The 19,205-nt window shown below is 56.8% G+C and overlaps 8 protein-coding genes and 1 non-coding gene across 9 annotated transcripts; 3 read left to right on the top strand and 6 right to left on the bottom strand.

Annotated features, from left to right (window-relative positions):
- Window positions 1-650: 650 nt before the first annotated feature.
- On the top strand, window positions 651-2,365 carry ACRALDRAFT_2106637 (uncharacterized protein; the record flags this gene model as incomplete). The annotated part of the gene is made up of 4 exons (XM_071023303.1): window positions 651-675; window positions 741-1,582; window positions 1,640-2,079; window positions 2,137-2,365. 4 exons carry the CDS (start codon window positions 651-653, stop codon window positions 2,363-2,365), a joined length of 1,536 nt encoding a protein of 511 aa, XP_070873849.1.
- A 462-nt stretch (window positions 2,366-2,827) lies between these two features.
- Window positions 2,828-4,005, bottom strand: ACRALDRAFT_1071467 (uncharacterized protein; the record flags this gene model as incomplete). Its single annotated transcript, XM_071017866.1, has 2 exons — window positions 2,828-3,409; window positions 3,496-4,005. 2 exons carry the CDS (start codon window positions 4,003-4,005, stop codon window positions 2,828-2,830), a joined length of 1,092 nt encoding a protein of 363 aa, XP_070873848.1.
- Window positions 4,006-4,265: 260 nt separating this feature from the next.
- Window positions 4,266-5,511, bottom strand: ACRALDRAFT_1064622 (uncharacterized protein). The gene has a single exon (XM_071017010.1). It carries the CDS (start codon window positions 5,108-5,110, stop codon window positions 4,721-4,723), a length of 390 nt encoding a protein of 129 aa, XP_070873847.1. The 5' UTR covers window positions 5,111-5,511; the 3' UTR covers window positions 4,266-4,720.
- Window positions 5,291-5,375, bottom strand: ACRALDRAFT_t181. Its single transcript has one exon. It is a non-coding gene; the product is annotated as a tRNA-His (tRNA).
- A 197-nt stretch (window positions 5,512-5,708) lies between the features above and the next one.
- On the bottom strand, window positions 5,709-7,633 carry ACRALDRAFT_1064614 (uncharacterized protein). Its single transcript, XM_071017009.1, has 4 exons — window positions 7,213-7,633; window positions 6,549-7,161; window positions 6,169-6,500; window positions 5,709-6,114 (listed from the first exon to the last, which is right to left on the bottom strand). Exons 1-3 carry the CDS (start codon window positions 7,297-7,299, stop codon window positions 6,493-6,495), a joined length of 708 nt encoding a protein of 235 aa, XP_070873845.1. The 5' UTR covers window positions 7,300-7,633; the 3' UTR covers window positions 5,709-6,114; window positions 6,169-6,492.
- ACRALDRAFT_1071466 (uncharacterized protein) lies at window positions 6,021-6,380 on the top strand (the record flags this gene model as incomplete). The annotated part of the gene is made up of 2 exons (XM_071017865.1): window positions 6,021-6,116; window positions 6,171-6,380. The coding sequence occupies 2 exons, from the start codon at window positions 6,021-6,023 to the stop codon at window positions 6,378-6,380; spliced, it is 306 nt and encodes a 101-aa protein (XP_070873846.1).
- A 371-nt stretch (window positions 7,634-8,004) lies between the features above and the next one.
- ACRALDRAFT_1064613 (uncharacterized protein) lies at window positions 8,005-9,504 on the top strand (the record flags this gene model as incomplete). Its single annotated transcript, XM_071017008.1, has 1 exon — window positions 8,005-9,504. The coding sequence occupies one exon, from the start codon at window positions 8,005-8,007 to the stop codon at window positions 9,502-9,504; it is 1,500 nt and encodes a 499-aa protein (XP_070873844.1).
- A 347-nt stretch (window positions 9,505-9,851) lies between these two features.
- Window positions 9,852-10,620, bottom strand: ACRALDRAFT_2042681 (uncharacterized protein; the record flags this gene model as incomplete). The annotated part of the gene is made up of 3 exons (XM_071021274.1): window positions 9,852-10,296; window positions 10,411-10,495; window positions 10,581-10,620. 3 exons carry the CDS (start codon window positions 10,618-10,620, stop codon window positions 9,852-9,854), a joined length of 570 nt encoding a protein of 189 aa, XP_070873843.1.
- An 869-nt stretch (window positions 10,621-11,489) lies between these two features.
- ACRALDRAFT_1077062 (uncharacterized protein) lies at window positions 11,490-18,301 on the bottom strand. Its single transcript, XM_071018586.1, has 7 exons — window positions 18,164-18,301; window positions 17,169-17,944; window positions 16,994-17,042; window positions 16,152-16,937; window positions 15,898-15,989; window positions 13,175-15,840; window positions 11,490-13,069 (listed from the first exon to the last, which is right to left on the bottom strand). Exons 2-7 carry the CDS (start codon window positions 17,571-17,573, stop codon window positions 11,899-11,901), a joined length of 5,169 nt encoding a protein of 1,722 aa, XP_070873842.1. The 5' UTR covers window positions 17,574-17,944; window positions 18,164-18,301; the 3' UTR covers window positions 11,490-11,898.
- Window positions 18,302-19,205: the final 904 nt, after the last annotated feature.

Genomic DNA, 19,205 nt, shown 5'->3' with positions numbered 1-19,205 from the left:
ACGAAACGAAAGCCCCCCCCCCCCCCCCCCCCACCAGCCAAGAAGCCACCCAATCGGCAGATTTCATTCGCCCGCGTTTTCTCCACGGCAGACCGCCGACCTCGGCCGTTGACTGGCGCGATTGGGGAAGAGGGAAAACAAGGACCACCACCAACACATGTCATCAGCGCCTACTTCGTAAGAAACAACGGAGAAGAGGGGACCCCGGACTGGGGAAAACGGGGTAGGTCACACCGGACCGGGGAGAGTAGCAACCCTAGCACCAAAAGAGCTGGGGTGGCCGCATCGCATCACTATCTGACCTCTCTCCAAGGATAGGGTGGGGAAACAAGGCAGAAAAAGGGCCGGTGAAGCGACTGAAGCGACTGAAGCGGCCGAAGCTCTGTTGTTGTCACGACGATATATAACAAGCCGTCCTCCCTCTTTCTCCTCTTCGAGTGCCTCCAGCTTTTGGTTACCAGCGCCGTCCCCTTTTTTCGTCCTTGTCGCGAGCATCGCAGTGTCTTGGGCTTGGCAGTGGTATCGTCACGTCGTCTTGGACCTGTGTTGGTCTATACCAGCGTTCGTTGGATCGGAAGCTCGGAAGCTCGAGAAGAGCTCTCTTCGTCGACCTCCCTCCCGCTAGCTACAGCTCGCAACAGTCGCCCATCATGTATCGCATATACAACATTTACGGTACGTTGCGAGGAGAGAGGACGGTCGCCCAGGTGGAATTACTCGAGACTAACTCTACCGTCTAGTGCTTGCCGCCTTTGGCACCATCGGTGGCATGCTCTTCGGTTTCGACATCAGCTCCATGAGCGCGTGGATCGGCGCCAAGCAGTACACCGACTACTTCAACGACCCCGACAGCACCACCCAGGGCGGCATCACCGCTTCCATGTCGGGCGGTTCCCTCATCGGCGCCCTGGCCGCCGGTTTCATCGCCGACCCCCTGGGCCGCCGTGGCGCCCTCCAAATAGCCTCCGTCATCTGGATCATCGGCGCCGTGCTGCAGTGCTCGGCCCAAAACGTCGCCCACCTCATCGTCGGCCGTGTCGTCTCGGGTCTCTCCATCGGTATCACCTCGTCGCAGTGCTGCGTCTACCTGGCCGAGCTCGCGCCCTCGCGCATCCGCGGCCGCATCGTCGGCATCCAGCAGTGGTCCATCGAGTGGGGCATCCTCATCATGTACCTCATCTCCTACGGCTGCGTCATGACCGTCGACGGCCCCGCCGCCTGGCGCATCGCCTGGGGCGTCCAGGCCGTGCCCGGCGTCGTCCTGCTCGCCGCCCTCTTCTTCTTCCCCGAGTCCCCGCGCTGGCTCGCCGGCCGCGACCGCTGGGAGGAGACCCACGAGGTCCTGGCCAACCTGCACGGCGGAGGCGACCGTGACGACCCCATCGTCCTGGCCGAGCTCGAGGAGGTCAAGGAGGCCGCCCGCATCGCCATGGAGGCCAAGGGCGTCAGCTTCTTCGGTCTTTTTGGTCCGGGCATCTGGAAGCGCACCCTTGCCGGTACTTCCGTCCAGATCTGGCAGCAGCTGCTCGGCGGCAACGTCATGCTTTACTATCTCGTCTACATTTTCAACATGGCTGGTCTGGTAAGCAACCACTTTCCATTCATCCTTCGCCCCCTTGTTCTCAGCTAACACGCGCAGACCGGAAACGTCGCCCTCACCTCGTCCATCATCCAATACGTGCTCTTCCTCGTCACCACCGCCTTCATCCTCCCCATTGTCGACCGCGTCGGCCGCCGGCCCCTCCTCCTGGGCGGTGCCATCTTCGCCGCCATCGTCCACTTTGCCACCGCCGGCGTCATGGCGAGCTATGGCTACCCGGTCGAGCACATCGACGGCAACTACAACCTCAAGTGGGCCGTCGAGGGCGACCCCGCCCGCGCCATCATCGCCCTGTCCTACATCTTCGTCGCCATGTACGGCCTCACCTGGGCCCCCATCGGCTGGATCTACTGCTCCGAGGTCTTCCCGCTGCGGTACCGCGCCAAGGGCGTCGGCCTGTCCGCCGCGTCCAACTGGGCCTTCAACCTGGCCCTGGCCTTCTTCGTGCCTCCGGCCTTTACCAACATTCAGTGGCGGACGTGAGTTGGCCCTGTCCGGTGGATGTATTCTGTGGCTTGGACTAACACTGCAAATAGGTACATCATTTTTGGCGTCTTCTGCTTCGTCATGACCTTCCATGTCTTCTTCATGTACCCCGAGACGGCTGGCAAGTCGCTCGAGGAGATTGATGTGCTGTTTGACGGCGACATCCCCGCCTGGAAGACCCGGACAGCCGGCGGCAACCTGCAGGCTCGCGCCGCTCAGCTGGCTAGTCAGAAGGAGTCGGGTGCTGCCACTGCTACGGCGGTGGAACAGAAGGCGTAATGTAATGCCTTTATGAAGCTTGATAAGGAGCGTTTATGCGTACCGTTCATGAAGAGGGGAGGGTCAATCGTGGGAGCCGGTGCTTTTTTATTTTAGTTGTGGCGCTGTGCAAGTTGAGCGCGGAACCATAGTCAGGGGAGGTGATACCATAGTCAGGGGACGTCAAGATACCAATACCAATTTTTCTCGTTCAGCGCAATTAAAGACTGGGAACAGGCTGAACTACAGAAGTTATATGAAGTCGGGTAGTGACTGAACCAGAGATGATTACATGCCAAAGCCGGATTCAAACAATAAACAACACCCCTGCGACATAAAGCCACTCATTATATATTTTGACCATAGACGCCTAGCTTTGAGACGGAAGGGACAAGAGGGAAGAAAACAAGGACGAAGAAAAAAAGAAAAGAAGAAACAAAGCAGAATCCCTATACAACTGATTCAAGTCTGCTTCTGTACACCCTATTCACCCGTATACCTCATCGGGGCATACGTCGGAGTTGGCGTATTCTGCGGGCTATTCACAGCCGACTGCGCGGCGGAATTCGCATCCAGCTCGGAATACAGGTTCGGCGCCTCGTGGATCTGGGTAGTCGGGGCCTCCTGCGTCGTCAGGCCCGCTTTCCGCGCCTGCTCGGCCGCCCATAGCAGCGCCGCGTCCTTCTCCGCGTTGGTCGGCGCCGGCGGGCTGCTGCCGGAAGCGTCGCCCAGTCCTGCTAGTGCTTGTTTCTTGGCTCGTCGCCGGCGCCACCAGATGAAGCCGAGGCCGGCGACGAGGGCTATGACGCCTAGAGTCGCGCCGACGGCTATGCCTGCTGCTGCGCCGGCGGTGAGGCCTGAGGAGGCGGAGGAGGAGGAGGAGGAGGAGGAAGAAGGCGAGGAGAGAGCGTCGGTGGAGGCACTTGGGGTGGGGGTTCCCGAGAGGCTTGTTAAACCGCTTGTAACGTCGGAGCTTGTGGTATCAGAAGCGTCGTTGGATGCTGTTGCTGCGGTGGAATCGCCCGAGGAGCTTGGTGTGGGTGATGCGACGGACGAGGCGGTGGCCTAGAAAGAAAAGATTGGTTAGCCCCTGAATATAAAATCGGCGAAGAATGAAAACTGAAAAACAAAAAAAAAAAAAAGCCACCCACCCCCGCGTGAATGGTCGACCACGCGCCATCGTTAATCTCCCTCGCGCTCGAAAAGATCCAATGCTGGGCCGGGTGGCGGGCGTCGGACGAGTCCCCCTCGACCTGGTCGTTCAAGAAGAGGTTGGACCCCGGGTGCACGTCGAGGACGGTATCGGAGCCGTTTGCGACGTTGGAGATTTTGTACCCCCCGTCGCCCCAGTCCTCAATGTACCACTTGTGCGAGTCGTGGAGCGATGCGCGCTCGAGGCAGGCGACGGTGCGGGAGGCGGCGAGCTCGTCCGGGTCGTGGCAGGCGGCGAGGTGGGAGCCGACGCCGGAGGTGTTGAGGCGCATGACGAAGCGGCCGGGCTCGTCGTCGACGGGGTGCATCTGCCATGCCTGGCTGACGAGGTGGAAGACGCGGAGCCCGTTGGGGGTGGTTTGGAGGGTGTGGGAGAGGCGGGAGCCGACTTTGTCGACGCGCTCTTCGGAGATGTGGTACCACACGTTTGGATCAAAGTCGGCCGGCATGATGGGCGGTGGATGTGGCGAGGGACGAAGAGGAAGGGAGAAGGGGCTCGACCACGGTATCGTTCGTTTCCACGTTGTTCTTGGATGTCGAGTCTCCTCTTGTACGTTTTGGTGAGCTGGTGATAATGTCGGAATATCTCTGCGATAGCCAGTGTTGTCTGGGTCTTTCACTATGCTGTCGCAAACGTTTGTCCGTCTGCTATCGCCTCACAGCAGGGAAAGATATCAAAGGTGACGACGGACAAACGAACAAAAAAGGAGAGAGAAGGATGGACAGTGGTGTTTACAGAATGGGTCCCTGTACTCGGACTAACAAGGCAATTTGTGGAAAATATCTCATTCGCTGGACACCAGAGCAGCTTCGATGGGCAATTCCGACAGACAACACAGCCTCTGAAGCTCAGGGATCTGAGACGCGCAGGGAATCCCCGGTGCTGATTGTGGGCTTGCTCGTGTTGATGCGATGCCTATTGGCTCAGGTTACGGACTTTCTGAAGGATGTCTGAACGGGCAGACTGCTCGTCCACTCGCTGCCGAATGACAGTGGACGCCAAATGATCCTGCGATGGGTCCCCATGCACCTGCATCTTACCTGCTTCAGCCCCGGCGTCTATGCCATGTCAGTCGGCCATGATGCGTAGCAAGTCAGAGCAGGCCGGGCATGCTTGAATTCCTTTGCCGTACAACGTATGTTTTGTGCAGACAAGTCTGAGTTCTACTGTCCGTGGCAGAGAAGAAAGCTTGTGTTCTGCACCCAGCTTGAGCAGACCGTTGTACAACGTAAGTAATGCAGGGGCATGAAATTGTGAGGTTGCATTGTGGTGAGCCATGTGCCGCCCTGCCAAGGGGCTACCCGGCTTCCGTCCCTAGTGCTGACGCTCGTCGATTCAATGGCATTAGTAATAATGGACCCGACTAGGAAGCCTAGGACTTGATATCCGGCTTCCGGGCCTTTGTCCACATCCCGGTTGCCATACGGCGTAAGGCCGTAGGGCTGGGTGTCCTTGGCCAGTCCTGGACGTCTTCCGCAGCTTGCATTGCCAATGATTTCATTGCCATCATTTGACTTGCAAGACCCAGTCTTCATTCGTCTTCTCGTTGGCATAGAAGGGGGACACCAGACTATCGTCGTCTAACATGGAATCTCGCCCTCGTCCACTTGATTAGGACTGATGAGCGAATAACGGTAGCTTGGCAGCATCTATGGCGGGTCAGTGGAAGAAAAGGCACGGAAAAAAAAGAATAAGAATAAGAACAAGAACAAGAACCCAAGACCAAAAAGATGTGCCCACATTCAGAATTGAACTGAAGTCTTGACGGATTTACTGGTTGGACCACAACGTCATGTTCTACCACTAAACTATATGGGCTTCTCTCGTTGAAAGGGTATCCGTCGGAATACACTATCAAGGGATCCAGCGCGGATAGAAATGAGCCATTTGTTGTTTGGAAGGTCCAGACGTGAAGGACACGCCGTGTCATGGCTGTTGATGGCTTCAGGTTCAGCCCTGGGCTTGGGTGGACCGTATAAGAGTACGATACGAGAGATGGCGGTCGACGCGCAATCGTAGCCATTGCAATATTCGGCCTGTTCGACAATCGTACTGAGTACCTATTCGTAGGTGACGGACTTGAAGGTGGCTGTTATTAACTTGGATATGCCTTGGGTGGAGAGGAAATAGTTGAAAGGGCGTCAAAGTATTCGTAAGTCCATCAACGGATAGAATCCAGTATTTATTTATGAGGGTATTGAACTTGAGGGTCTTAGGTAAGGACTCTGTAGGTAGGTAATCTAGGTATCACGACTTCTTAGTGACCGGTACGTATAATGTGCACGTGTTGATGACGTCCCTCGTTGACGTCATTTCATACTGGTAGGAGAGATGACAATGACACCAACAACGAGTCTACTCAGTACAAGTATCTCAAGTACTTCGTAGCTCAGAATCTTCCTCTCCTACGCACATCTCATCAAAGCAACGCCTCGCACAAAAGAACACACCATTGAATTCACAATGGCTGACCAACGCAACACCAACACCAACACCAACGAGCAGAACAAACCAGGCCTGTGGGCAGGACATGCCGAATACATCAAAGGCATGGCCGAGGTACGACCACCACCTACGCGTTAACCATACCCAGACACACCTAACAACTCATAGAGCGGCATCGGGGCCGTCACGGGGTCGCACGCCTGGACCTCGTCGGGCGAGCAAGACAAGGCCCACGCCGCATCGAACATGAGAGCCGCTGCCGAAGCGCGCGACCCCGCCACGCAGGGCTACGGAAAGGCCGAGGAGCTGGCCGGGCGGGCGGTGGGATGTGAGGGGATGAAGAAGGAGGGGGCTGCCAGTGCGCGGAAGGGGGAGTAATCAGTAGAGGGGGTCGGATGCAGGGGTTGAGCATCTTGTCACGAGACAAGGGCACGTTAGATGACGAACGACTGAAATATATTCGCCTTTCACTATCTTATTATTTGCATGCTCAGATTCCTAGATAAGGTCAGCTTACATCTGCCAGTGAATCAAAGACATACGTACCCAGCGCCTTGGCCATAGCCTCGCCCACGCCCTTGGACGAAGCCGGGTTCTGGCCCGTAATCACGTTCCCCGCCACCACGACCTTCTCCCCCATGGGCCCATCCTCCGCCTTGACGAACCGCCCGCCGCTCACCTCGTTGAGGCGGTCCTCGAGCGAAAAGTCCATCTCGCCGTCAAACTTGAACATCTTCTCCGCCTCGTTGGAGAACCCCGTGACCTCGAGGCCTTTGAGCAGCGGCGTGCTCCCGTCGGCGCCGCGCGCGTTGAGCAGGGCCGCCGGGCCGTGGCACAGCGCGCTGATGACTTTCCCCTTGGCCGCGAAGTCCTGCACCAGGCGCAGCGACGCCTCGTCGTTGACCAGGTCGAACATGGGGCCGTGGCCGCCGGGGAAGAAGACGGCGTCAAAGTCGGCGGCGCCGCGGTCGGCTAGGCTCGAGAGCGGGACCGTCTGTTCCCACGTCTGCTTGTGGTTGTCGAGAAAGTCCTTGCAGATGGGGTCGGAGGAGAAGAGGTCGACTGAGGCGGGGTCGAGCGGGGCAACGCCGCCCTTGGGCGAGGCGAAGGTCATGTCTACTTTGCCGTGGAGGACATGGTGAGGATGGGCGAGTTCGGGCTGGAAGGATTAGCGACAATGCGGACGAGGAGACGGTGGAAGTGCGTGTACCAGATACCAGCCAATCTTCTTGCCCGACTTGGGGACAGCGTCGACCGAGGTGAGGATGACGAGAATCTTGGGCTTTGAGGACGCCATGGTGAGTGAGAGGGTGGATGGGATAGAAAAGATGCCCTGTTTTATTTGTAGGGCTGTCAATCTGATGGGCAGTTGGTGATGAGCCAATGTCTATATACTCGGACCCGTTGGTAGAGAAACGTCATTGTTCAGAGCCACCCTATCAAAAAGCCCCTTTCTCCTCGGCCACTACGCCTGTGGACCTGTCGATGCTACCCCAAGTCGCATAGTTACGAAGTGTGACAACGTAACAGATTGATTGGGGCATGGGCCTTGCTGCCGGTGTATTCGTACTATTATTTCATCCGGCAGTTCCGGGTGTTGAATCACGGGATTAAGAGGGAGGGCGCCTAAGCCGGGTCACATGTCAAGAGCATCATGGTGAAGAAACCAAGTACCGAGTATTTATACGGAGTAATGTACTTGGTAGTTTCCAAGCCCAGCCACGACCAGCCACTTTGGAAGGCTGGGTCACGGACCATCTCGGCTTCCGTACTTGTATGCCCTGCCTGCTTACATAACACACATCTAGGCCAAGCTTCAGCCTCGCCTTTCCACCCTTCCATCCACACCACCAAGTATTCTCACCAGCTTCAGACAAGACGCCGCCGATACCACCTTTGAACCATCCAACCCATTGAACCATCCAACCCATTGAACCATCCAACCCATTGAATCTATCCAACTCATTGAATTCATCCTACCTCAGAAACCAAACACGCTGCCATGGCGACCCAACCACCGCAGCCCCAGGCGCGATCCCCCCAGAACCCCCCCGAGACAAAACTCCTCTGGAACCCCGAAAACGTCAAAGACGTCGCCGAATCCGTCGGCGTCTCCGTCCTCGCCGACGACGCCCTCCGCGTCCTCACCCAGGACGCCGAGTACCGCATCGGCCAAGTCATCGTCGAAGCCCTCCGCTTCATGCGCGCCGCCCGCCGCACCACCCTCCTCGTCGCCGACCTCTCCCAAGCCCTGCGCGTCCTCGACGTCGAACCCCTCTACGGCTACGACTCCACCCGGCCCCTACGCTACGGCGAAGCCAGCCTCGGCCCCGGCCAGCCCCTCTTCTACATCGAAGACGAGGAAGTCGACTTTGAAAAACTCATCAACGCCCCCCTGCCCCGCGTGCCCCGCGACATCAACTTCACCGCCCACTGGCTCGCCGTCGAGGGCGTCCAGCCCGCCATCCCCCAGAACCCATCCTCCTCCGCCGCCACCACAACCTCCGCCTCCTCCGCCTCGGGCCCCGACGCCTCCTCCGCCGCCCGCTCGCACGACCTCCTCCCCAAGGGCCCCGGCGCCAACCCCGCCGCCGCCGCCCTCGCCGGCCTCGACAACGTCACCGTCCGCCCGGCCGTCAAGCACGTCGTCTCCAACGAGCTCGTCCTCTACTTCGACAAGGTCCAGGCCGCCCTCCTCGACGACAACCCGGACGAGGAAGTCGTCCGCCTCCGCCACGCCGCCCTCGACTCGGTCCGCGCCGACCCGGGCCTGCACCAGCTCGTCCCTTACTTTGTCAACCTCGTCTGCAACAACGTCACCCACCGCCTCGACGACACCTTTGTCCTCCTCCGCTCCATGGAGCTGGCCGAGGCCCTCGTCCGCAACCCCCACCTCTTCCTCGACCCGTACGCCAACGCCCTCGCCGCTCCCGTCCTGACATGCCTTCTCTCCCGCCGCCTCGGTTCCGACGACGACCCGGCCGCCCCGCGCGACCAGTACCTCCTCCGGGAGTTTTCCGCCTCGCTCCTCGGCCTCATCGCCCGCCGCTACGCCGCGTCGAACCATCTGCTGCGTCCCAAGCTGGTGCGCACCTGCCTCAAGTACTTTATGGACCCGGACAAACCCCCCGCCAGCCACTTTGGCGCCATCACGGGTCTCGCTGCCGCCGGTGGTCCCGAGGCCGTCCGCGTCCTCGTGCTCAAGTACCTGCGCCCGTATAGCCAGGAGATCCTCCACCGCGTGCGCGACAGGAACGAGGCCAACGGGTTGCATTTTGAGACGCTCACCGGTGCTATTGTCAAGGCCATTGCCACCCTCGCCGACGAGGAAGGTTCGTCGTCCGAGAAGAAGACCGAGACGCCGGTCAACGGCGAGGGCGTCACGGCTGCCGATCGCACCCAGCTGGTCGACTTTCTCGGTCCCATTCTGGGTAATCGGGTCGCCGAGCTCGGCAATAAGAAGTTGGTAGACCAAGTCTTGGACGCGCGGAACATTCAGTGATGATTTCTTTGATATTTTCTTTCCTTCTATCAAAATTCTACATAATACCAGGACGGGTCATGGGATAAAGCGGGCGTTGAGGCGTTTGGCATGGACAAGAGAGCAGGGCCATGGGTGGCTGGTATTTAAACATGGTTCATACTTCTCTTTACCTACACATCTTATTAACCTCGCTTCCACCTCCATCTAGAGCCCGTCGTTCATACACACGGTTGACAATGACCCAGTCTGTTCTGTCCATCCCTCGCCTGTAGCATCCCCTCAATGTGTGGCGTAGCTTGAAAGACCAAACAAAAGCAGTCCCACCCATGCTCCGTTCGCCTGGAGACACTTGTATTTATTCATTTTTACAGCGCAAAGCCGGCATACAGGGCCAGAACCAAACTGCTCCCCCAGACCGCCCACCCCCAGTTGACAATCTGCTTCCTGGCGAACCCGAGCGTGAGGTCGTACGACAGGTGCCTGACGCCGTTGATGCAGTGGAAAGCAAACGGCCAGGCCACCAAAAACTTGAGGCCGCCCTTGACCGCGGCCGGCAGCGCGCCAAACGACGCCGCGAGCGCCGCGCTCTCAATGTGCCACCCGAACAGCGGCGAGACGAGGTAGACGGCAAAGTAGGCGTAAACGGCGCCCGAGAGCGCGCCGCCCGTGAACCGGTTCCAGACGGACGCGCCGAACCACGTCTGGTCGAAGCGGTAGGCCGACAGGTGGGGGGACACGGGGCGCTTGAGCCGTTGCTGCGCGAGGATGGAGTGGGCGTCTTCGACGCTGACCTTGGACGTTCCGACGGGGCTGACGGCGTTAGTTGGACCCAATTCAAGTTTTCATCCTTCTGTTCTGAAAATATCCTTCTGTTCTGAGACGAAAAATCGGGTCTGTATTCTGGGAGGGAAGGGTTCGGCGTACCGGATCTGAGTGGTGGAAAGCCGGGATGCTACTGCAAGCTTAGGGAGGTGTTGGGTGAAGAAGGCCGAGGGGTTCCCAGCGACGACTACATTGATGAACACCACGTTAGCAATTCGTCCAGCTTATTCGATACACTTCTGGTGGACTTGGGGAGATGTAAAGGGACGCACTTCGGCGCGCAGCCGATACTCCCACCCGTTGCGCGATCATTTCGAATTCCGTGTATTTCTGTCAACGAAGCGATTGATCGAAACTGCAATGGAACTTGAGGTTGTTCTTCCAAAGTCGTTCGTGGGAAATAAATCGAGCTGGACTTGGTTCGTCGCCTCGGTGGAAGTTGCCGACGTCAAGCTTTCATCAAACGCATCACCACACTCGACGGTTCGGAACGGGATATTCCCCTCGGTTCCTCGGTTTCCCTGGACCAATCACCAGCCGGCTGATCCTAATCGTCCGTCGAACCCACGAGGGAAACCACGTGATAGAACTTTGCAAACGCACAGACCAAGTCACGTCAAGGTCACGCCCCACAATGACAGTGGCTCCGCGGAAGTTACGATAAACTCTAACAATTAACGCGGATATTCTTGGTGGCAGCCTGTTAAGACCTCATCCCCTGACCTCCTTGGCAGGTACGTACCACTGCAACTTGCCACGCACGATAATTTCCCCTGATTTCCACCTTTTTATATCTCGATTCTTTTTTTCTCTCTCCTTTTCTCTCTCTTCTTTCTTTCTTTACTGGCCACTCACCTCAGCAAACCGACCGGGCCCTCAGGACCTGATGACTTCACACGCTGCTGGTACGTCCTTGGACTCTGCAGTGGCCGCAGAACAAGATAGAACCAACCATTTGGCAATATCTGGATCCTTCGTTGATCTCGACGTCCGGCTCCTGCCCACTGGACCTCGTTTCTTTTCTGTGATCTACAAGTCTTCTCATCTACCAAGACACCAGTCAAACCACCACTTGCCGTCGTGTCCTGTGAACCTGACATCTATCCCTATCCTTTTGTCTTGAGACTGTTTATTCCCAGCCCGTCCGTCAAGACCATCACATAGCAAGTCCATAGAATCCAGTCATTATCCACTGTGTCTATTAACTATCGTGGCAACTGATATATCCCGATATCCCCCTAGTCCAAGGGGTCATCTTTTGTTTGTGACATAGTACATGATAGATATACAAACCCATATCCGTAATCGCCTTTTAAAGCCTCCCATAACCTGTGGACCCCAACCCTGTGACTCCTTGATCACATCGACTTCACCTCGGGTATAGGTGATACTCGTATCCAAGATATTGCCGCAAAAACGCCCTTACCCACGCGCTATGCCCGCCATTACTGTGGCCCCCTGAAGGGAAAAGAACCCAAATGGAAAAGAAGCGACCAAGAACCCGTGTCGCCATTGATACCCACGCCCAACGGAAAAGTGACGTCCAACGTGGCAGCAGACGACAACCACACAATATACCACTCATCCCCATCACTCGCCATCCAGCAATGCGTCCATCCCGTTACGCTCGTTTTCCAGGCTCTCCGCCGTCGGAACGAACCCCTCCAATGGATCCTGCGGCCTCCGGTCGTCGTCGTTCTGATTCGTCAGATCCTCAAACATCCGGTCCACGGCACGGCTATCGTGTGGTCCGGCGCCTGCCGCTGTCGCGTTACTGCGAAACCCGGCCTCCCTGTTCCAGACCGCCGGCCCGAAAATCTCCTCCGCCCGCCGCCTCCCGAGCTCCGTCCTCTGCAAAATCTCGAGAGCCCTACTCCTCTCCGCCGGGTCCTGCAGGTTGAGGCCCTCTTCCTGTCCGCTCAAGAGGCGCTCCTCGAGAGGAATCGCCGAGTTGTTTTGTACCAACCGGGGCCCCGGCGCCCCGTTAGGGAGCAAGAGCCCTGGGTGCAGTGTAGGCGCGTTGTCCATATCCATCGAGTCGTCCCTGCTGCTCGTTGACTGGCGACTGCGACCGACGTGGCCCAGCGGTCCTCCATGCGACGTGCCAGGCGGCGTGGGCGACGCCTGGTGAGACGCGTGGCCATAGAGAGGGGCCCCGTATGCTACCGGGGGAACATTCGCGCTCGATGCCGACGCAGCAGCAGCAGCCGCCGCCGCCGCCTCCGCATTCTGCGCCTTCTTGCGCAGACTCATCGCCTTGGTCCTCTCAGGCTCTGGGAGCTTTTCAATCTCATCCACCCCAAACTGAGCCAACAGCTTCTGCAGCTTCGTCGGGCGTGGTTTGCGCGTGCTCTTGGAAACTTCCAACACAGGAGGTGGCTGCGGCGCCACGGGGAACCACTTGTGCAGCTCCTGCCGAAAGAAGTTGGTCTCGTACGAGAGCAAGATCTCCGCCCCCTCAATCTTGCGAAGGTAAAACCGCTGCGTGTCCGCCTCCGACTTGGTAGACACTAGAGGGTTGCAGAACCCGGCAATGTGATTACGGAACTCTAGCCCGTTCTCGATGATCTTGTGGAGCACTTCTTCCTCCTCCGGCCGGAACGGCAAGTCCGGAATCTTCTCGGCCCACGCTATGAGGTCTTCAAGCTTGGGTCGAGCCGCGTCCCGAGGAATCTTTCTGCGCCAGTCGCAAATCGGACACGTGTATTTGTCTTCTTCCTTGACCTTTCCACGTGCAATTTTAAGACACTTGCCATGATACCTGTATGTTGTTAGCTTTGGTCCTCAAGAAACATCCAGGGAAACAATGCAAAAAGAATGTTAAAGAAAGAGGGAACGGCCGGGAGGCACTTCCAAGGACACGCACCATTCGTGGCACAGCTCGCACTCAATCATCATGCCGGCTTCCTGCTTTCTGCAAATGCAAAACACCTCCCGGAACCGGGGATCGTTCCACCGCGCCCGCTCCTTGCCCTCCCCCTCGGGGCTGGCTTCGCGCGACGCAGGCTCGGCCGGCATCCTCGGCTTGTCGTTGACAATGTCGAAGCAGTCCGTGTTCCGCTCCAGCACGTACTCCATGTGGCTCTTCAGGATGTGGAGCGGCGCGTTGGTCTTGCCAAACAGCTTCTTTCCCTCGCGCATCCAATCCTCGTGCCGCCTCTGCTCGCGTTCCAGGTCGAGCGTCCCGTTCGGCTTCGTGTTGAGGTCCTCGAGCTTGCGCATCACCTCGACCACCTCGGAATACTTGGGACGATGCTCGTGAGAAGGATGCCGACATCGTTCCGTGAGGTCCACAATTTGTCTGTGGGCCTCTCGTTGTTTATGTAGAATGGCGTCCACGGCCGCCAGCGTCTCGGCCGAGACGGGGAGCGAATTTGACACGACCTGGCTGGACAGGGCTTCGAGTTGCGCATAGTGGACCGTCTCTGCGCCGATGAGCTCTCGCGCCTTCGCCTCCCACTGCTGACCCAGCATCATCTGCTCGCGGTAGTGGATCAAGTGATCGCTGTACGGAGGGATGTCGAGTTTCCGTCCTTCCTCGACGAGATCGCGCACCTCGTTTAGCGTCAGCGCGACGGCCCGGCTCTCGCGAGCCTTGTCGTTCCATTTCAGTTGATCAAGGATGCGCGAAAGGCGCCCGACCTCCGGGAGATCCACGTTGAATGCGCGGCCTTCCTCCAGGAGTTCTTCTATCATCTCGGGAGTAGCCACGTGTAGATGCTGCAGAGTCTCGGCGGCGTTCCGCTGGAAACCTTCGATCGCCTCGGCCCGTTCCCGCAACTGCGTGATTTCGGGACATTCGAACCCAATGTGCTCTGCCTCGCGAAGCAGCCGGTAAATGTTGGACACGTCGCGAATGTCGCGCTCCTTTTGATCGTGCGCTAGCGAGTTCTTCCGAGCCGACCAGCCCTTTTCGCTCTTTCGCCTGTTTTGCTGCTTGCGGACAGTGTAGAGTGTGGCCTCCTCGACCCAGTCGTTACACCGCTCGACGAACTCTCGGAGAATCGGCAGAGAAGGCAGCTCGTAAGGAATACGTTCGCCTTCGTGCAACATTCCTCGTAGCAGCTTCAGGGGCGGAGTAGCTTCGTCGTTCAGGAGCTTCTCATACTTCTCCTCCCACGCCTCTGGAACGCGTGCCTTTTCCAGAACCTTGGCAAAAGTCGACTGGATAACGTCTCCAGCTTTGCGATAAAAGAGTATGTGTTTCTCTCCGTAAAATCGCTGCTGCTCTGGCAAGTCGCAGCACGCCTGGTGGCCCGCATGGCTGAGACACAAGACCTTGCCCGACTTGAGGCACTTGAAGCGGGACAGATAAGTGAAAGCTTTGCAGAAGTTGCAAACATACTCATCTTCTGGAACGTCACGATCTTCTACCTCGAAGGCAAGGGGGCAGACGCTCTCCTCGGCACCAGAGAGGGTGCAGGTGTGCGGTTGAGAGTCCAGATGTTTCGATACGAAATCAGCTCTGGCCGAGAGTTCGCGGGAGTGGATCTTCTCTAGAGCTGGCGCCAGCCATTTGGCAGTCTGGATGGTGAGGGCGCTGTTAGTGGTGCCCTCGGCCGCCGTCCAGAGCAGTTCATCGTGAGAAAAGCATGGCTGTCTTCGGAAATCTCGCAGCCTGTCGACGCCAGATAGACCGAAAGGTTCCCAGTCAAACGGCGCAAAGTTGACGGCTTCGTTAAAGTTAAATCCATGGTTGAAACCCGCATGGTATGCCTGGGGGAAGGTGATAACAAATTGGCCTGCGCGCTGGTCCACGGCATACACTCTCACGCCTGCCTTCTTCAATTGTTCCGGCGTGAGAAGGGTAACCAGCTGGAACAGGAGATCAGGCTGTGTCTCAAAAAGCTCTGGAACTGCATCCCTCATTGCGGCCTCAAACTTCTCTGCATCGGCGGCAGGAATGCCGTACCATGTCTTTGTCGCTCCGAAATGTTGGTAATTGGCCGAATAGGCATAATGGTCCTCATTATGCCAGCAGAACGTTGAGAAAATCATGCCGACATACACCCAGGGGACGGTCATGCCGGAAATGTCGGACTTGATGTGTCGGAACAGGCTGTCGGGATGGAGCGGCAGGAGGTTGAGATTCCAGGGATCCGTCGAGTAAGGATTGTCTGGGTGCTTCTCGATGGTCGGGAAACCCGACCCATGGGTGGTACAATGAATGTCGGCGCCGTACTCCACCTCGACGGTTTCTTCAATGTCGGTGACGAGCCGCCAAAATTCCGTCTCGACATCATCTTCCGTCACCGGGCGATGGCAGTTCAGCACGGGGTCAAACGGCATCTTCTTCTCGAAGTAGCCCTGCCTGAAGTCGGCAGCCTTCTGCTGGAATTGTCGGAGAGAGTAGAGGCCGCCTTCTTCAAAGCCGTACTGGCCATCGCCGACAAGGCATCGGGGACAATTCCACTCCGTGTCGGACTTGTGCTTTAGGGGCGGATCGAGGCACGAGCCATGGTAGGAGTGGTCACACGATTCGCAGGAGATGAGGGGCACACCCTCCCCTGCCTTACCACAGCTTTCGCATTTCTGATCATGGTTAGACGCGTCGAGAATCGGAGCGACCATGCGTAAATTCATGCTCACCTCTCCTGGGGCGGAATTTTCGTCTCGTCGCGCCCTGGTCACAGACGGCCTGAACAGGGACATGTGCGAGCCAGCAACTGTGGGGACAGGTTCTGACAGTCCAAGTCAACATGAGTTACACACGATATGTGAATGGCTCCAAGAAATGCCACAGATTGCCCGACGGTATCTGGCATGACACGATCCGGAAAAGAAGGGGAAAAAAAGAGGGCGGTTCGCAGATGAACTGTGCGATGAGAAAATGAACAACTCACCCTTCTTTAGTCTTTTGCTACGCCTATTACTTGCGCTATCTGTCTCATCCCGGCCCGCGGTGGCCTCCTTCTTGGCCGAGTCGAGGCTGTCGCAGCTCTTCTGTCGCTTTAGCGCATTCGCGGCACCCAACGCAGACGGACGGCACTCGGGCGTGTTCTTGGCGGGCGTACCAGCGGCTTCGGATTGCGTGGGTCTGTTGACACTGGTAAACCCAGAGTTCACAGCTGTGAAGCCGCCCGAGTTGATTGCCTTGAATCCGGATGATACGGGCTTCGGAGCAGGAGGCGGAGCGTCCGCCATGGGAGAGTCATGATCAGGGTCCTTTTTAAGCGCAACGATATTGGCTTGCAGAGCGTCAGAGGCACTGCGGGCAGGCGAGTCGGGGCGCGTGCTCGAAGGCGTATTCGCGTTGGAGCGTTTCAACGGTGTGCCTCCAGGGCTAGGAGTGTAAGGCCCGCCATTTTCGAGCTCGAGTTGCTGATGGACGCCGGGCTTGGCGAGACGGAGATACTCTTCGTACGGGCAGAGCCATTTCTGGTAGGAGTTTTTGAGGGAAGTGGATAGAGAAGACATTATCTTGCCACTGTAGCCGAGGTCTCTGCCAATTTCGGCCCATTTCTTCAGTTTGCAGACGTTGTTAAAGCCGCCACGAGATTCGACGGCCTTCTTCAGCCGGTAGAGGTCGAGCGGCTTCTTGTCGACGTAGGGCAAGCGATGGAGGTTGTTCCCTTGTTGCTTGTGGAATTTGGAAAGCGCATCGAGGTAGGATATGCTGGCTCGAGTGCCTATGCGAGCGGTTAGGATTCGTCCAAGCGGAGAGGGAAGAGATTTTGCGACGTACTGCCCTCTACGGAATTTAATTCCTGTTTTCTAGTTCGGAAGTGAAATTTCTAGCGTGGCGTCGTTAGCAACAATGGTGTGCTATTCCGCCTTTCGCTTCGCCTTCGTCATGCTGGCTGGGGAGCCAACCGCCGGAATTTTCCTTGACAAAAAGAAAGAAAAAAAGGCATAGATACCTCCGTGTCTATCGCGAAATCGGGGTTCCACGAATCGGGGGGAATGATCTTGCACAACCCGTACTCTTGGGCTTCGGGCGTAATTTTGCGGATGTATTCGAAGGGGTCCTTCCACTCTTCCTCGGTCGGGCAGTAGGTGGGTGCCTCCTCCAAGCCGTATGGACGGCTCTTCTTGACGACGGGCTCCTTCACGGCGGTGGGCTGGCCGCGACGTTCGACTGAAGATAGATCAAGGGGTAGGCTTGCCATGGCGCTGAGGGGAACCAGGGAGTTGACGGGATGGTACCCGTTTGAATGAACTTGGGCGGTCTTGGATTTCGCCGCGGCAGCAGAGCCGACGGCGGGCGAGGCTCGTGAGCTGGTGGTCGCGCTGTTTGCGCCTCCCGCGACAGCGGCGCTGCCCATGTTTGTAGGGATGGCAACTGCGAAGTGCCGGCGACGTTTGATCTCAAGCGACGGATGTCGATGGGGTTGATGGGTATCGTACGGAAAGGAGGGCCAGTCGAGATTGAGGAGGGTGGGTCATGCGAGCAACCGCTGGTGGTTGTCACGTCCGTAGATATCGTATCGCAATGGTGACTTGGGTCCGAGTGATTGTCTATGGTAGAGAATAGATGTAGTGTAGAGTGGTCGAGTCTAGTTTCGGAACGATGGTCGCTTCACGAGACGATTGAAGAGGAATAAAAGGTTTATAGATGTGGGTGGATCTGTGGGTGTGGATGTTGAGTGGGAAAGTTTGGGTTCGAGTTGGGGGGAAGTCGGAAAGAGCAGGATATCTAGCATAGGTAGGGCGAAAAGCTTAGCACAGTCTGGGGGGGAGGGTTTGATAGTGGGTGAGAGTGGAGTCGCGGTAAAAAGTGGAAGGAACGACCAAGGAGGACGGATGCCAAAGTACAGATGAAAGTTCGAATAGACATTCTCTGTACAATGGGGAACGAGGTCATTGCTTCTTAGAAAGCGGGCTTCGGGAGTAACGAACAAGACGCCTCGCTTACCTTGCAGCGATTGCCTATAAGAGAAGGCACTCAGCTTCGGGGCATAAAAGGACTCCAGACGAGTGGGGAATTGTAGTCGAGGGATGGGAACGGGCGAGTCATGCGCGGCGATGTTGGCGAAAACTGGGTGCCGAATTGCTTGTCGTCCTGATGTCGGTTTTAAAGAAAGGGAAAGAGTGGAAGGGGATGAGGGACAAGAGATATTCGTATTAGGATTAATGGTCTAGCTTTTGGGCAAGCCATGTTTGAGTTACGTACTTGAACCAAGTCCCTATCAGGCTTTGGCGCCAGGCGTATGTCACTCTTCCGCATCATGTTCATTTCTGAGGCACTGAGATGTGAAATAGACGCAACGACGAAGAAAAGACACTGGTACATGTAGGGTACTTGGGCAAGCCAGAACGCTATGTACAGTGATAATTAAGTGCCTCGTTGGGGCATGTCGATGATCACCAGACTATCGATCTCGAAATACAAGTATGTACACGTATTGTTGTTGATGATTTGTATGACACAATGTCGCTGTAGTACTCGTTGATGTACAGGGGTGCATAATGTGGAGGGCGGCAGGTTTGTGGAAAAGAAAGTGCGAGGCGTGGCAGGAAAAGTCACCGTGTGGTCCAGGGACCCCAAAACCCAAGGTACAACGTAGGTACTGTACCCATCTGCTTCCGGCAATGCGAATGTGGGTCTCCGAGGACGACACTGTCATCAATTTCCACTTCAACCGGCCGATGGCGTCGGGTCTCGAGATTCAATATCGACAAAGTAATGGAGAACAGTCCTAAAATGGAGGAAAGAAAAGAAAATGGACAAATAGAGCGGAGTATAATCGTGATAATCCATCTTATACAACTCTAAGTGAATTTGGATGAACGCGACGTGTAAAATGGAGGAACTGAAGATATTACCCTCGTCAGCCACCAGTTTCAAATATTTACATATTTTTACCACGCTCATAATTTCCCCATCAGTGTATTTGTACTTCATTGGAAGGTGCGCCTCTGTCCCAATGTGACCACGTCCCTATGGACGCCAACAT

The sequence above is a fragment of the Sodiomyces alcalophilus genome (assembly GCF_042370955.1).
Source record: "Sodiomyces alcalophilus JCM 7366 unplaced genomic scaffold ACRALscaffold_5, whole genome shotgun sequence".
Lineage (NCBI taxonomy): Eukaryota > Fungi > Ascomycota > Sordariomycetes > Glomerellales > Plectosphaerellaceae > Sodiomyces > Sodiomyces alcalophilus.
This window is presented reverse-complemented; position numbering and strand designations above follow the sequence as displayed.

Coding starts and splice junctions, on each gene's coding strand:
- ACRALDRAFT_1064622 (XM_071017010.1), bottom strand. CDS start 5,110: ATGCCAACGAGAAGACGAATGAAGACTGGGTCTTGCAAGTCAAATGAT.
- ACRALDRAFT_1064614 (XM_071017009.1), bottom strand. CDS start 7,299: ATGGCGTCCTCAAAGCCCAAGATTCTCGTCATCCTCACCTCGGTCGAC. Junction 7,162..7,212: donor AGAAGATTGGCTGGTATCTG/GTACACGCACTT, acceptor TAATCCTTCCAG/CCCGAACTCGCCCATCCTCA.
- ACRALDRAFT_1077062 (XM_071018586.1), bottom strand. CDS start 17,573: ATGGGCAGCGCCGCTGTCGCGGGAGGCGCAAACAGCGCGACCACCAGC. Junction 17,043..17,168: donor ATTTCGCGATAGACACGGAG/GTATCTATGCCT, acceptor ACGCCACGCTAG/AAATTTCACTTCCGAACTAG. Junction 13,070..13,174: donor TGCGAGCTGTGCCACGAATG/GTGCGTGTCCTT, acceptor AACAACATACAG/GTATCATGGCAAGTGTCTTA.